Source organism: Lepidochelys kempii, chromosome 2 (genome assembly GCF_965140285.1).
Source record: "Lepidochelys kempii isolate rLepKem1 chromosome 2, rLepKem1.hap1, whole genome shotgun sequence".
Lineage (NCBI taxonomy): Eukaryota > Metazoa > Chordata > Testudines > Cheloniidae > Lepidochelys > Lepidochelys kempii.
In genome coordinates this window covers 267481485-267497432 of record NC_136381.1, presented here as the reverse complement: position 1 = coordinate 267497432, position 15948 = coordinate 267481485, and the positions used below count along the sequence as shown (strand labels likewise).

The following is a 15948-nucleotide window of genomic DNA, read 5'->3' as shown; positions in this document are numbered from 1 at the left end:
CCTGGGCTGTGGTTCCACCAACAGAATTAGATGGTCATAGCACAGTGCTTTGGGGAGTAGTGTTCAGCACAGCATATTTGTCCTTGTGGGAAAGGCCGTCTGCTTTCGCTTTCTGTGATGCAGGGCAGTAGGTAATACTGAAATCAAATCTGGCAAAGAAAAGTGACCACGGATCCGATGATTAAGCCATTCAAGGATATTCTAGGTTCTTGTGATCGGTGATGACCTGGATCAGGAACCGAGCCCCCTCCAAAAAGTGTTGCCATTCTAGTCCCAGATATCATAGTTCTTCTCAGCAGGGGTTAGTTTATGTAAATAATACACACATGGGTGGACTTGGTGATGCGGGCCTGCATTTTGTGAAAGTACGGCCCTGATTGCAATGTTTGAGGCTTCTGCTTCCATGGTAAAAGGTTTGGATACACAAGAATGGGAGCTGAAGGGAAGGCTTTCTTTAGCTTACTGAAAGCAGACTGTACTTGGGGTAGATGATATAGCCAAGTTTGCAAATTAATTCCAATTCGGCAGTCTCTTGTTGGAGTCTGTTTTTGAAGTCCTTTTGTTGTAATATAGTGACTTTTAGGTCAGAGATCGAGTGACCAGAGAGACTGAAGTGTTCTCCGACTGGTTTATGAATGTTATAATTCTTGATATCTGACTTGTGTCCATTTATTCTTTTACGTAGAGACTGTCCAGTTTGGCCAATGTACATGGCAGAGGGGCATTGCTGGCACATGATGGAATATATCACATCGGTAGATGTGCAGGTGAATGAGCCTCTGATAGTGTGGCTGATGTGATTAGGCCCTATGATGGTGTCCCCTGAATAGATATGGGGACACAGTTGGCAATGGGCTTTGTTGCAAGGATAGGTTTCTTGGTTAGTGGTTCTGTTGTGTGGTGTGTGGTTGCTGGTGAGTATTTGCTTCGGGTTGGGGGGCTGTCTGTAGGCAAGGACTGTCCTGTCTCCCAAGATCTGTGAGAGTGATGGGTCATCCTTCAGGATAGGTTGTAGATCCTTGATGATGCGTTGGAGAGGTTTTAGCTGGGGGCTGAAGGTGATGGCGAGTGGTGTTCTGTTATTTGTCGGGCATGTCCTGTAGTAGGTGATTTCTGGGTACTCTTCTAGCTCTGTCAACCTGTTTCTTCACTTCAGCAGGTGGGTATTGTAGTTGTCAGAATGCTTGATAGAGATCTTGTAGGTGTCCCTCTGTCTGAGGGGTTGGAGGAAATGCAGTTGTATCGTAGAGCTCGGTTGTAGACAATGGATCGTGTAGTGTGGTCTGGGTGAAAGCTGGAGGCATGTAGGTAGGAATAGCTGTCAGTAGGTTTCCGGTATAGGGTGGTGTTTATGTGACCATCGCTTATTAGCACCATAGTGTCCAGGAAGTGGATCTCTTGTGTGGACTGCTCCAGGCTGAGGTTGATGGTGGCATGGAAATGTTGAAATCAAGGTGGAATTCCTCAAGGGCTTCTTTTCCATGGGTCCAGATGATGAAGATGTCATCAGTGTAGCACAAGTAGAGTAGGGGCGTTAGGGGACGAGAGCTGAAGAAGCATTGTTCTAAGTCAGCCATAAAAATGTTGGCATACTGTGGGGCCATGCGGGTACCCATAGCAGTGCCACTGATTTGAAGGTATACATTGTCCCCAAACGTGACATAGTTCTGGGTGAGGATAAAGTCACAAAGTTCAGCCAACAGGTTTGCCGTCACATTATCGGGGATAGTGTTCCTGATGGCTTGTAGTCCATCTTTGTGTGGAATGTTGGTGTAGAGGGCTTCTACATCCATAGTGGCCAGGATGGTGTTTTCAGGAATATCACCGATGGATTGTAGTTTCCTCAGGAAGTCAGTGGTGGCTTGAAGATAGCTGGGAGTGCTGCTAGCATAGGGCCTGAGGAGGGAATCTACATAGCCAGACAATTCTGCTGTCAGGGTGCCAATGCCTGAGATGATGGGGTGCCCAGGATTTCCAGGTTTATGGATCTTGGGTAGCAGATAGAATACCCCAGGTCGGGATTCCAGGGGTCTGTCTGGGCGGATTTGTTCTTGTGCTTTTTCAGGGAGTTCCTTGAGCAAATGGTGTAGTTTCTTTTGGTAACCCTCAGTGGAATCAGAGGGTAATGGCTTGTAGAAAATGGTGTTGGAGAGCTGCCTAGCAGCCTCTTGATCATTTTCCGACCTATTCATGATTATGATGTCAGAGTTGTTTCTGAGGCTGTGGATGGCATTGTGTTCTGCACGACTGAGCTTATGGGGCAAGTGATGCTGCTTTTCCACAATTTCAGCCCATGCACATCGGCTGATGTAGTTTCTGGTTTTTGGAGAAGACAAGAATATCATCTAAATAAACAACAGATTGTTCCAGCATGTCCTGAAAATAGTCATTTATGAAATGCTGCAATGTAGAGGCGTTACTTAGCCCAAATGGCATAGCTAGAACATGAGAACAGCCATACTGGGTCAGAACAAAGGTCCATCTAGCCCAGTATCCTGTCTTCTGACAGTGGCCAATGCCAGTTGCCCCAGAGGGAATGAACAGAACAGGTAATCCTCAAGTAATCCATTCCCTGTCAGTTATTCCCAGCTTCTGGCAAACGAAATACTCAAAATGCCTGAATGGAACCTGGAATACCATCTTCCATTCTTTGTCTTCCTTGGTATGAACCAGATTGCAGAATCTGTGAAGTTTAGGGAAAAAACAGACAAGCAAAGTGTTTCAAAAAGTTTATTAAGTGTCAAAGGGTAGCAATTTTGAACAGTCTCTCTATTCAAAGACCAGTGAACAACGCAGGGGCCAGGGAGATGTCTTTTTTCATAACAAAAAAGATTGGAACCTCTGCTGGAAAGGCAGAAGGACAAATAAACCTCTTCTGGAAATTCTTATGGAAGTATTCCTGGAACATTTGAAGGTTCAGTCCTTAGAGGGAGTATGAAGTAATCATAATTGTGATGTGTCGGTAAGACATCCGCTCTCTTTTTATCAAAGACGTCAGCGAAGTCTGAATATTTCCCCGCAATACCTGAAGTGGGTGAGAGGGTGAAGGAGAGGGCGGCAGCTATCTTTGAACATCGCCCTTCAGCAGCTCCATTGTGAGAGGGTTTGGATCTGACACCAACCTTGGGAGACATAACTGGCAGCAGAATCTTGACATAAAGCACACCATGCCTGACCCCTACTGGATGCACAGGTCATGGTCATCCAGCCAAGGAATGATGGGGGAATGAGCGGCACAAATCGGTCCAAATTGCAGAATCTCCTGGAGTGTGGTCCGAGTCAGCAGTGTCGTCTGGTGAATAACAGGGCCAGAGGAGTGGGGGACCCATCCAATGGATTCCATCAAATCAGGGATGCTGTTACACTGAGTGGGAATGTTATGGGTCCAAGTAAAATCTAGGTCCATGAAGTTGTTAGAGGCCCGAGTCCACCAGTGCCCTTAGCTAAACTTCAAACATGGCAGGGTGTTGTAGCCAAAGAGGAAGTTGGAGGGTGGTGGCTCACTAGCCAACTACAGCCAGGTTACTGTTTGACATAAAGGGCTCTCCCAACTGGGACAGGACACGAGTCTTACTGAGACACCACTGTACATAGTGCCCGGGTTCCCGCAATATAAGCATAAATCTGGAGCTCACTGCAGGTTCCTTTCTGTGTTGGCAAGGCAAGGTCGAATTTCTTCAGCCTGTGGGTGTAGAAAACTGAACTTCCTTTCTAGTTGATGTTTGGCCAGGTGATCATCAATGCTGATGAACAGCCTGACCAGAGCATTTAGGTCAGACAGTGGCTCTACCTGCACCAGCTTGTCTTTGATTTCTTCATTCAAGCTATGCCGGAAATGGTAGTGCTGTGCTGCACTGATTCATTCCATCTAGTGTCAGCCACTAAGTGCCAGAATTCCATGGCGAATTTGGCTAATGGTCTATTCCCTAGAGTAGGAGCCAAAGCACCGTTGGCAGAGCAGGTACAATTCAGGTCATTGAAACAACTGCCATTTCTTCATGGAATTCCTCAAGCTGCCCTAACAAGGGGCTGGAAGTCTCCTAGAGAGGGGACTGTTAATAGGCTGATGAGTCCACATCAGGCCTGGTCAGTGGGAAATGACAGAGGTCATCACATGAACAGGAGGCAGCACTGATTCAGGAAGTTGCATAATTTCCCACAGTCACTGTCAAACTGGGCTAGCAGCAGAATTTTCAGTTCCTGAACCGGGGCCCTGGATAGTGAGACCTGTGCCTGCAGGGCCATGATTTGGATCTGTAGCTTCTGCAAGGTGCCCATTACCTCTGTGAGGAAGACGGAGACCTTAATGGGGGTCAACCTCACAGCAGAACCTCATCTTCAGTCTTTGTCTTGCAGGCTGCTCAATTTGTCAGGAACAGGACCGGGAGGTTAGCAGTTGGTCTTAGTGGTTGGAGCCATGGGGGAGGCCAACTCTGGAGGTTAGAGCTGAGTGGAGAATCCGAGCTATGGGATGTCCAGGGGCACAGTCAAGAGCAAAACTGAGGTCAGAGCCAGGGATCAGAAGCCAAATACCAGAGCCAGTAGGTGAACTGGAGTCATGGTCAGGAAGCAGAGCCAGGGATGGAGAAGGGCAGGCTGGGCAGGAACAGGCACACAAAGCAGGAACTGGAGCTGTCACAAGACCAGGCACAGGCTGGAAGGGTGCAGGAGCAGGCACTGGGGAAACATGATCAAACACAGCTGCAGTGTGGGCTGGATTGAGCAGCCACTGAGCTCTGGCTGCTGCTGGGTCAAGTAGTAACATAGCCCTGCCCCTCCACCAGTCAGGAAGTGCAATCAGACAGCCCCTGGCCAGGATCAGCTATGCTCATTCTATTGGTAGGAGATTGACTGTGCTGCAATTGGCTCCCTGACATCTGCATCAGCTGTTATGAAAAAAGCATTTCTTGGGTCATCCCACTCTACAAACAGCAGCCGTAGCAAACCCTTGAGTGGTGCTTTAATGTTCTTGGCATCCGTTCACGTGATCTATATAATAGAGGCTTTGTCTGTCTCAGAGAATCCAGACAACAGTCTGATACATAAATTTCAAATTCAGCGGCTCATGAAAAGTATGACTGGGTTAGTGATTCAAAACAGTGGTTCCAATTCCCCAGTGAAGGGAAGATCTCGCCAACCTGAGCAACCATAGATGACGTGATTGAATGGTGTTGCTCGATGTTGGAAAGTCTCAACTCCTATGACAGAGGGCTTATTCAGTAAGAGAATTCATGCTGAGTTGTTCTAGTGGATTGCCGTGTTCTACAGAGAACAAACTGTGAAGAAAAATGTTCTATAGTTACATGAAAGAAACTTCTTTATATATTTATACATACACACTGTGATACAGGAGGGCCAGGGAGCAGTGGGAGAGTGCTAGAAGGGAAATATATAAGCTCAAGGCTAATTAAGGCGTGGTTCCCTGTAGACTAGGGAAGGTGGCTGCAGGTTAATTGGAGCACCTGCAGTCAATTAAGGCCCTGTTAGGAACCTAATAAAACCCTGTGCGTCAGGCAGACGGGAGGAGGAGAAAGGACTGGAGCTTGGAGGTGTGTTGAGAGATTTGGAAGACCTGAGAACTGAAGTAAGGGAGACCCTGCCCAGCAGGACAGGGAGACTCCCTTCCCCCCCAACATCTAAGGACCAAGGGTAACCCCACCTAAGGGGGACGACGGTAAGAAACCCACAGGGGGGTTGAGAGCGAGGAGCAAACCCAGACCCCTCCCCCGCTTCCCTCCTCTACCACCTTCCCAGGCTAGTAGCGGCGCCCTCGGCACCCAAGAGCAGGGGCAAAGGGTGGCATCTTAGCTCCCCGCCAAGAAAAGTGCAGGACCCACCAGATTAAAATTGGCCATCTTGCCACAACACACGCGCACACACACAATTAACAGCATGAACAGATGTCTGATCTTCCAACATTCAGAATCCAATTATATAAATTAATAGGTAAGTCAGATACAGCGGATTTTGTTATTTTTGACCAGCCAAACCTGAAGCAAAGATTAAATCCTTGTTAACTTGATCCTATGTGAATTGACTTCCATTTGGAAACCCCCTTTTTTTAAAGGAACTCAGTGGGGCGAAACAGACTCTGGTTTCTCCAGTATCATCCAGTAGACATTGCTGTTTGCTGAGTTCCATGGTACAGAATCTCAGGGTTTCTACTACTTTGTACTTGACCAAACAGTAATGTCACCCTGAAGACAGAATGTCATCTTTTGAATATTAGAGGGAAAACTAGCTTTGTTCTTTTTCCTAGCTGGAAGACACTTCTGATGAGACCTATTTGAACCATCACACCAAGTATGAGGAGCTTGAACGAGCCCGATGGGATTCGTGGGCAGCAGCTGTTTCCCACAAGCGAGGAAACAGGTATCAGTTTCTCATTAGCACTATGTAGCAAGGCATGGAAGCAAGAATCTTTATTTCTTCTTCATGTTAAACTATACAGAGATCCTGCTTTGGGGTTGTCACATTCTGGGTTGCACTCCAGACCAGTGAGGGGTTGTGTTGTCATAACTCCCAACGTGGGCCACTCACAACATGTATTCTACACTGATCAGCCCTCTCCTGGACAGTTCAGCTGTTAAAGGTCCATTGTCCCCGTAAAGGGTTAACATTCAACAATCTGCTTCTTGAACTGTTAGCAAACAGTTCAGTTTAAACACAGCACTGGATTGGTTTAGATTAAAAAATAAAACAAGATTATTAACAAAAGAAGATAGGATTTTAAGTGGATTCAGGTACCAGGTATTAATGTCAGAAATGGTTACAAGAGAAATAAAGACAAAATGCTTTCTAGTAGCTAAAATTTAAGAAGCTAGATTTGGTTCAAGGTAAAATCCTTACAACATGTTCCCAGCAATAAGGCTGACCAAATTCTCAAGTCATACCTCCCCAAAAAATCAAAAGGCTGGTTCCTTTGTCATCTTAGGTGAAAGAGAAAGAGCTAGAGCTTGGGGTTCCTCTTCAAGTGCTTGCTCATGTCCATTCCATATTAGGTGTGTGTGCTCGCCACATGTACTGGTGCCAGAAGTTTTTCCCTCAGCAGTATCCATAGGGGACCGGCTCTTATGCCCTCTGGAGTGGCGCCTGCATGGCATGATATAAGGGGCACCGCTGGCTCCCCCCACCCTCAGTTCGTTCTTGCCGCCAGTGATGGTGCTGGAACATCATCTGCTTCAGCTAGCATTGTTTCATTCTCTGTTCTTGCAAACTTTGAAAACCTGTAATATAGTTGTATGTAGTTAATATAATATATAATATTATATATAATATAGTTGTATATAGTTAATAGTTGAATTAGTTACCCTTAGTAATAGTTCTTGAATGGGACTCAGCCGGGGGACAGGACGGGACGTGTCCCGGTCCCCAGGCTTTAAGCCCTGCGATGGTTGCAAATAGCCTTTGCCCATCAATAATCCACATAGTAGCTGCTTACGGTGCTTGGGTGAGGGGCACGTAAGCGACAAGTGTCATCTTTGTAAGTCATTCAAACCTAGGATGAAAAAGGAGTGGGACAATCGCTTAAAGGTGCTCCTGATGGAGTCAGCACTCACTCCGGCACCGAAGCACCAGTCCGACTCGGCACCGAGCACCATGGCGTCAGTGCTGTCCATGAGCCGGCACCGGTCCCCCTCCACAGCTCTGGCCAAGAAGCTGAAGAAGACTGGGAGGAGGAAGATGGCCTACTTCCCACAAGGGAAAAGACAGGGCTGGGGGTGAACCAAGACCCACGCCAGGCAGCTCAACGCCTCCTTTGGGAAGTCAGGCCCCAGCTCAAGCCGAGCAGTGCAGCCCATCCCATGCTTTGCCTGCAACTCCAGATAGCAGTACAAACCTCTGCCAGCTACAAGTGCCATCGAGGCCCTGCAGGCAGTTCAAGAGATCCTGATGCTTCCAGTGCCGCCCACACTGGCTCCAGCGGTATCCAGGTCTCGGGGTAAACCCGCCTTGGGATCTCCATGTGTCCCCACCTCAGCGGCACAGTTCCCCTTCACGTGGAACGTCCCGCTACTGCTCACCCGCATGAAGCCATCACACCTCAGATAGGCAGGGTCAACGGAGCCCTCTTCGGTCCCCGCACCTTGGGCACAGACTGCGGGATTCGAAGCACACCTGTCTGGTAGTCTGGCACAGACACACCGAGGCATGCGCCCCCAGGCAGGAGCACCAAGACCAACCCCTCGCATCGCCAAGAGCTCGGTATAGATCCAGGGGTCAAGGTCACGAGACTGCAGTCGTCCATCTCCGAGATGGGGATCACCATGTTTGGGGATTTCCTCCTGGCAGCTGGCACGTGTACCGGTCGGGTAGAGTAAGGCGTAGATCACTGGTTTCCGATGCCAATACGCCGAAGGCCATCGGTCCCCAAAGCCCCAGCCAAGACATTCATCCTGCTCAGACAGGTCTGCCTCCAGGGGCAGCGACCGGCATTGGTCAGATAAGAGCCACCGCTCCACCCAATCCTGGTCGTTGGGTAGCAACCGCTCCGGCACTGAGCAGGGCTTTCTAACTGCGGGACAGCCTCCAGTTTCTGCGGTGCTGCCTACATCAGCAGCACCAAAATCTGTCCCATGGCCCCAGGCACAATGGCCAGCGCCATGGAACCCCTGGGGGTTCACCCAGGCTTCCCAGTCTGGTCGCTTGGTGTCGGGAGCCTCAGCCTGGCCTGCGGCCTCAGCATCCCAAACCCCTCCAGTACCCAAGACTTTGAGGGGGAAGGATCCCACAGGTCCAGGAGGACTTGGGGGAGCAGCCTACTAGACCACCAATGAACGTGGAGGTTCCTGTGGTACTGGCATCGTCCTCGTCATCACCAGACAAGGCTATCACAGAGGCGCCTCACCCAGTTCCTCAGGATGACGCTAAAGCACACCAGGAATTATTAAAGCGGGTTGCATCTAACCTGGGGCTCCAGGCCGAGGAGTTGGAAGAACCTTCAGACTCCTTGTTTGATGTCCTCTGCTTCTTGGCCCCTGCCAGGGTGGCCCTTACCCCTTCATGAGGGGGTATCAAAGATTACCACCACCCTGTGGCAGACTCCCTCCTCTTTGCCCCCTATCTCTAAAGGGTTGAATGCAAGTACTTTGTGCCAACAAAAGGGCATGAGTACCTATACTCCCACCCAGCCCCCAATTCCCTTGTGATTTGAGGCAGTTAGCCCCTGGTTGGCCTTGCCTCTCTGTGGTTATCCCCAAAAATAAAGACTCAAGGAGGCTGGATCTTTTTGGGCATAAGACTTGTTCGTCTTCTAGCCTGCAATTGAGAGTGGCCAATCACCAAGCCCTCCTTGGCTACTATGATTACAACATGTGGCAGGCCACAGGCAAGTTCCAGGATTCGCTCCCTGAAGGGTCCAGGAAGGAATTCCGGACAATCCTCGAGGGCACGACAGCAGCCAGACAGCCCTCCAGGCGGCTTCTGATGCGGCAGACTCTGCAGCCCACACCATGGCCTCTGCCATCTCCATGCTGCAAGCTTCCTGGCTGCTCCTCTCAGGCTTGTCCACCAAGGCTCAGCAGTCGATGCAGGAACTTCCCTTCGACGGCCAGGCCCTATTTGCAGAGCAGACTGATACCAAGCTGCATGGTTTAAAGGATTCCTGTACCACCCTGAAAATGCTGGGACGGTACGTCCCAGGCCCAGCACGTAAGCAGTTCAAACCGCAACAGCCTCAGGGACAAGGGAGCCAGCCTCAGCAGGACTCGCCTCACAAGAAGGCCAATGGCTACGAACGCCACCCTCTGCTCAGTTGGGCTCCACCTGGAATAAGCAAGGGGCCAAGCGACCACTTTGAGGGTGCGCCAGAGGGCGACCTACCAGATTATTCCCTGGATCCATCTTCCCAGGTCTTTTCTAAACGCCTTTCACTTTTCCTCCCTGCATGGATCACAATAACCTCAGACCGCTGAGTCCTGAACACAGTGGCGCAGGGCTATACCCTTCAGTTTCTTTCTACACCCCTTCCCTGTCCCTCTTCAGGGATCCTGCGCAGGAGGTCCAAGGTTTTCTGCAGATGGGGGCGGTGGAGGAAGTTTGTCTAGAGTATAGGAACAGGGGCGTTTATTCCTGATACTTTTTTATCCCAAAGGCCAAGGGCGGTCTGCGTCCCATTTTGGACCTGCGAGACCTCAACAAGTACCTAAAGAAGCTGAAGTTCCGCATGGTCTCCCTGGCCTCTATCATCCCCTCCCTGGATCCGAGAGACTGGTATGCCGCCCTTGACTTAAATGACGCATACTTTCACATAGTGATCTTCCAAGGACACAGACGTTTTCTCCATTTCACAGTGGGATCGGGCCACTACCAATTTATGGTCCTCCCGTTTGGCCTGGCGACTGCACCAACAGTGTTTACCAAGTACATGTCGGTGGTGACAGCTTACCTCAGGCGCCGGGGTATCCAGATCTACCTGTACCTCGATGACTGGCTCGTCAAGGGCAGCTCCAGGTCTCAGGTGCAAAGGTATGTTGCGGTGCTTGCAAACCACTTGCCACTCCCTGGGCCTACTGGTGAATGACAAAAAGTAGACGTTCATTCCAGAGCAAGGGATAGAATTCATCGGGGTGGCGCTTGACTCAACCTGCACGAGAGTGTTCCTGCCACTAGAAAGCTTTTGGGCCTTGACAGACCTTATCGCAGAAATGTCTGCGTTTCCCGACTACAGCCAGGGTCTGCCTTCGTCTGCTGGGCCACATGGCAGCTTGCACGAACGCTGTCCGCCATGCCAGGCTCCGGATGCGGCCCCTGCAGCAATGGCTGACGACTGCCTCTTCCCAGTCCATCAAGTTGGTGTTAGATGCCTCGGACCTCAGCTGAGGTGTGCACCTCAGAGATCTCCAGACCCATGGTATGTGGTCCTCGGAGGAGATGGTGCTCCACATAAACATCAAAGAACTCAGAGCGGTCTGATTGGCATGCAGTGTCTTCCTACCTCACCTGTCGGGCAAGGTGGTGAGAGTCCTGACGGATAACACAGCCTCGATGGTCTACATCAACAGGAAAGGGGGAGCGTGCTCATCAGCTCTCTGCCAAGAGGCCCTCTGGCTCTGGAACTTCTGTGTCAACGAGATCCACCTGGAGGCTTGTCACCTCCCTGGCATCAAGAACACGCTAGCGGATCACCTCAGCAGGGCATTCTCTTCTCACCATGAGTGGTTTCTCCACCAGGAGGTAGCCTACATGGTCTTTCAGAGGTGGGGAACTCCCTGGTGGACCTGTTCACCACCAGGCAAAACAGAAAATGTCATCGGTTTTGGTCTGGGCAAGGACTCCCTCTCCAATGCCTTCCTCCTGTCATGGTCAGGGGGCGATGTACGCATTCCCTCCGATCCTGCTCATCACCAAGGTCCTGGCAAAGATCAAGAGAGACAGCGTGCGGGTTATCATGAGTGCCCCAGTGTGGCCTCGCCAGCACTGGTTCGGCACACTCATGAACCTGTCAGTAGCCCCTCCCTGGCCCCGCCCAACCCACTGGATCTTCTGTCACAGGATCACGGTCGGCTCTTACACCCCCAGCTTCTGGTCCCTCCACCTCTCGGCGTGGATTCTGCATGACTGAAGCCAGAGGAGCAGACCTGTTCAGAGGAGGTCCAACAGGTCTTCCTGGGAAGTAGGAAGCCCTCAACTAGACTGACTTACCTGGCCAAGTGGATGAAGTTTTTCCACTGGGCCTCCAAGAGTGGCATCTCTCCTTTGCAATCTTCCATACAGGCTGTCCTAGACTACCTGCTTCATTTGAGAAACCAGGGCCTGGCACACTCTTCTGTTAGAGTGCATCTCATGGCCATCTCTGCTTTTCACCCGCTGATCCAAGGAGAGATGGAGTTTTCCCATGACATGACTCTCAGATTCTTGAGAGGGCTTGAGAGACTCTTCCCACAGGTACGGACTTCTGTCCCACAACAGGATCTTAACTTGGTCCTCTCTAGGCTCACAGACCTGCCCTTTGAGCCGCTGGGTTCCTGTTCCTTGTCCCATCTGTCATGGAAGGTTGCGTTCCTGGTGGTGGTGACGTTGGCAAGACGGGTCTCTGAAATTAAAGCCTTGACCTCAGAACCGCAGTACAGTCTTCTACGAAGACAAGGTTCAGCTGCAGCCCGACCCAGCCTTCCTGCCGAAGGTGGTGTCGTCCTTCAATATGAACCAGGACTATTTCCTCCCAGTGTTCTGTCCCAAACCACAGAAGACTAGTGAAGAGAGGCGTCTTCATGGGCTGGATGTCCAAAGGTCCTTGGCTTTTTACTTAGAATGTACCAAGCCTTTCTGTTAATCAATTCAGCTTTTCATCACTACAACGGATAGGATGAGAAGGGCCTTCTGGTGTCATCGCAGAGGATTTCCAATTGGATTATCTCATGCATAAGGACCTGTTGTGACCTGGTGGGGTTCTGCTGCCGCCCATTGTCAGAATCCACTCGACTAGAGTGCAGGCATCTTCAGCAGCCTTCCTGGCGCACATCCCTATCCAGGACATCTCTAGAGCCGCAACGTGGTCCTCTGTCCACACGTTCACGGCCCATTATGCCATCACTCAGCAGGGCATGGACGACGCTGGGTTCGGCAGAGCTGTGTTGCAATCTACACATCCGTGAACTCCTGCCCACCTCCAGGGGTATTGCTTTGGAGTCACCTAATATGGAATGGACATGAGCAAGCATTCAAAGAAGAAAAGACAGTTACCTTTTCCATAACTGATGTTCTTCGAGATGTGTTGATTATGTCCATTCCATGACCCGCCCTCCTCCCCCCACTGTCGGAGTTTCCAGCAAGAAGGAACTGAGGGTGAGGGGAGCTGGCGGTGCCCCTTATACTGTGCCATGCGGGCGCCACTCCAGAGGGCGCCAGAGCAGGTCCCCTACGGATACTACTGAGCGAAAAACTTCTGGCACCAATGCATGTGGCGAGCACACACCTAATATGGAATGGACATGAGCAACACATCTCGAAGAACACAGTTACGAAAAAGGTAACTGTCTTTTTTTCTGCCCCTTTCTTTTGTAGTCCAGTTAACCTTGGAAGAGGATTCTTCTCAGGGTTACACCTCAAAGCAATATTTATTCAAAGAGTGAAGAAGGTGACATGGAGTCTGGTGAAGAGGGAGGTTCCATGTTCTTTGTTCTCACTTATGTTTGCTGAAATGCAGTTTTCTTTGTCTCCTGCCATCTCCTCTCCCTACTGTCTCAAGGACCCTGTTTACTACTTTTATGTAAATTGAGGTAAACGGAACATTTCTTGGTTCAGGATACTTCCGTCTAGGTTGGGCTGTGTAGTTTGAACATAACCTAAGAACATCATGCAGTGGGATTTAATAATTTTACGTATAATATTGCCACATACATTTCACCATGATATTATTGACCAGTGAGTTATTAGTTTTCAAATGGTATGTCACAAGTCATATTTTGTACAAAGATTATATAACAGCATGTAGGGTGTGAATACAGAGGTGCTTTTGGTCACGGTTCCAAGGTATTTGACGTAATACCACAACATGTTGATTTTTAAAAAAAACTTGCATTATGTGGAATTAACAGGGCACACTTTACACATTAGATGGATTAAAAACTGGCTCAACTGATGGATCTCAAAATGTAGTTGTTAACTGGAGATATCAATGGTCAAGACTGTTTCTAGAAGGGGTCCCCAGGCATTGGTTCTTGGTCCAATGCTATTTAATATTTTTATCAACTATCTAGACAAACTTAAATTTTTGATAAAGTTATCAGATGACTAAGAGTGTTAATGAGGAGGACAGGTGACTGTTACCGGGTGATAAGGATCACCAGGAACATTCATACAAAATGCATTTTAATAAGTCAAATACAAGGTAATGCATCTGAGAACAAAGAATGCCGGTTATATCTACAGGATGGGAAACTCTGTCATGACTCAGAGAAGGACTATGGGGTCATCACAGATCAGTGGTTCTCAACCAAGGGTACTTGTACTCCTGGGGGTACGCAGCAGTCTTCCAGGGGAACATCAGCTCATATAGTTATTTGCCTAGTTTTACAACAGACTACATAAAAAGCATTAGTGAAGTCAGTATAAACTAAAATTTCATACGACTTGTTTATAGTGCTCTATATACTATACGTTGAAATGTAACTACAATATTTATATTCCAATTGATTTTATAATTAAATGGTAAAAATGATAGCAATTTTTCAGAAATAGTGTGCTGTGACACTTTTTTGTATTTTTGTGTCTGATTTTGTAAGCAAGTAGTTTTTAAGTGAGGTGAAACGTGGGAGTATGCAAGACAAATCAGACTCCTGAAAGGCATACAGCAGTCTGGAAAGGTTGGGAGCCACTGTCGTAGATTATCACCTTACCATGACCTTTCAGTCCAATGCTGTGGCAAAAAGACCGACTGCAGTCCTTGGATGTATAAAAAGGGGACAGTAGAAAAGCGACCTTGCCGCTCTACACTGCATTGGTAAGACTGCTACTACCATATAGAATCCAGTTCTGGTGTCCACACTTCAAGAAGGAAGTGGAAATGCAGCAGAGAGTTCAAAGAAGGGCCACAAAAATAATCAGGAAGCTGGAAAGTAAGGAGTCTCAGCTTATTGAAAAGAAGATGGAGAGATGACTTGATCACTGTCTCTAGGGCTTTAGGCACTTACATGTGGACAAGAGGTCTTATAGTGGGGCATTTTTCAACCTTGCTGACAAAGGTATAACAAGAGCCCGTGGCTGGAAGTTGAAGTTGGACAAATTCAACCTTGTAATAAGATATAATTTCCTAGCAATGAGGGTGATTAAACATTGGAACAGCTTACCAGGTGATATGGTGGAATTCCCAACGCTTGGAGTCTGTAAGGTGGAAATCAAATACCTTTCTAAAATATGTGCTTTAATGCAGGTCTGGGAGAAATTCTATGGCCCGGGAGGATGGGGATGCAGAGGGAGAGGAAGTTGTTGTGTCAGATTGGTGGTCTCTTCTGGCCTTGGAATCTAAGACTCTTATCAGTCCCCCATTCATCCCCTTCCTTCATGCATCATGGGGAAAACAGGATTGTCTGCATTGCTCCGAACATACTCATTGCAGCTCTGCATTAAGACAATGACTATAATCAAATTTTGTGCTTCTGTGCATCAGCTGATCACCTGCAGGGATCAGGAAGGAATTTTTTCCCCAGTGCATAATTAGATATATTCTGTTTGGTTTTTACCTTCTTCAGAAGCATCGGACATAGGCCACAATTGGAGCTGGGACACCAGGCAGGGTGAACCAGTTCTTAGGTGATACAGAGAATTCATTTTAAATGCCTGCTGGTGTCTTGCTCACACGTTCAGGGTCTAACTAATTGCCAGATTTGGAGTCAGGAAGGAATTTCCCCTCAGGGTCAGATTGACAGGGGCATTGGGATTTTTCACATTCCTCTGCAGCATGGGGCATGCATCGATTGCTGGGAAGATCTGGGCAGATCTCATTTAATCAATTTCCTGCCATTGTTGGGGCCTCAGGCATTGGTGGTACCTAAAACTCTCCTGGTCTCTGCCAGTGGCACAACAGTTCAGTCTTCTAAGGAGTGAATGAACTCTATAGAAGTATTTGAATGAAATGTAATGGCCAGAGATATCATCTAATCTGATTTCTTTATATCACTGTCCGTTCTGGCCTTATACTTTGTGAAACTATGGTCGTTGTGAGCAAAGAAATCCTTGGCTGCTGATGATGTGGTTCATGTAACCAGTCTGCTGTGCTGACAAGCAAAGTGTTGATGAAATGTATATAGGATAGGGCCAGCTCATCAGAGTAGTGACACAGCATGTTATCATGTCACATGAGAAATTAGTTTCATACTAAGCTTGGGCCCTCATGTCTCATGCTAGGAACTAATAAGTTAGTGCAAACTCCATGTCCTTTTTTCAAATTACATCCCTTTAGCTTACCTAGGAGTGGAGTTGACAGATTGTAAACATGGGAATTTCTTC

General features: G+C 48.5%; 1 protein-coding gene and 1 long non-coding RNA gene across 19 annotated transcripts in view; one reads left to right on the top strand and one right to left on the bottom strand.

Annotated features, from left to right (window-relative positions):
* Positions 1-15948, top strand: part of LOC140907905 (KAT8 regulatory NSL complex subunit 1) — a 147101-nt gene that overhangs the window by 119113 nt on the left and 12040 nt on the right. For 15 of the 17 annotated variants that reach the window (XM_073334933.1, XM_073334934.1, XM_073334928.1 and 12 more), the window contains one exon: positions 6260-6372. The exons of 1 other annotated variant lie outside the window; for it this stretch is intronic. In XM_073334933.1, coding sequence (XP_073191034.1) covers positions 6260-6372 — 113 coding nt within the window. Of the gene's footprint in view, positions 1-2991; positions 5383-6259; positions 6373-15948 lie in introns of those variants that run through there. One more of the 17 variants, XM_073334940.1, reaches the window with a different exon arrangement.
* The window catches only part of LOC140907906 (uncharacterized), a 49343-nt gene continuing 36050 nt past the window's right edge, over positions 2656-15948 (bottom strand). The window contains exon 4 of one of the 2 annotated variants that reach the window (XR_012157674.1): positions 2656-5276. This is a non-coding gene — a long non-coding RNA (uncharacterized LOC140907906). Of the gene's footprint in view, positions 5277-6411; positions 7227-15948 lie in introns of those variants that run through there. The other variant, XR_012157673.1, reaches the window with a different exon arrangement.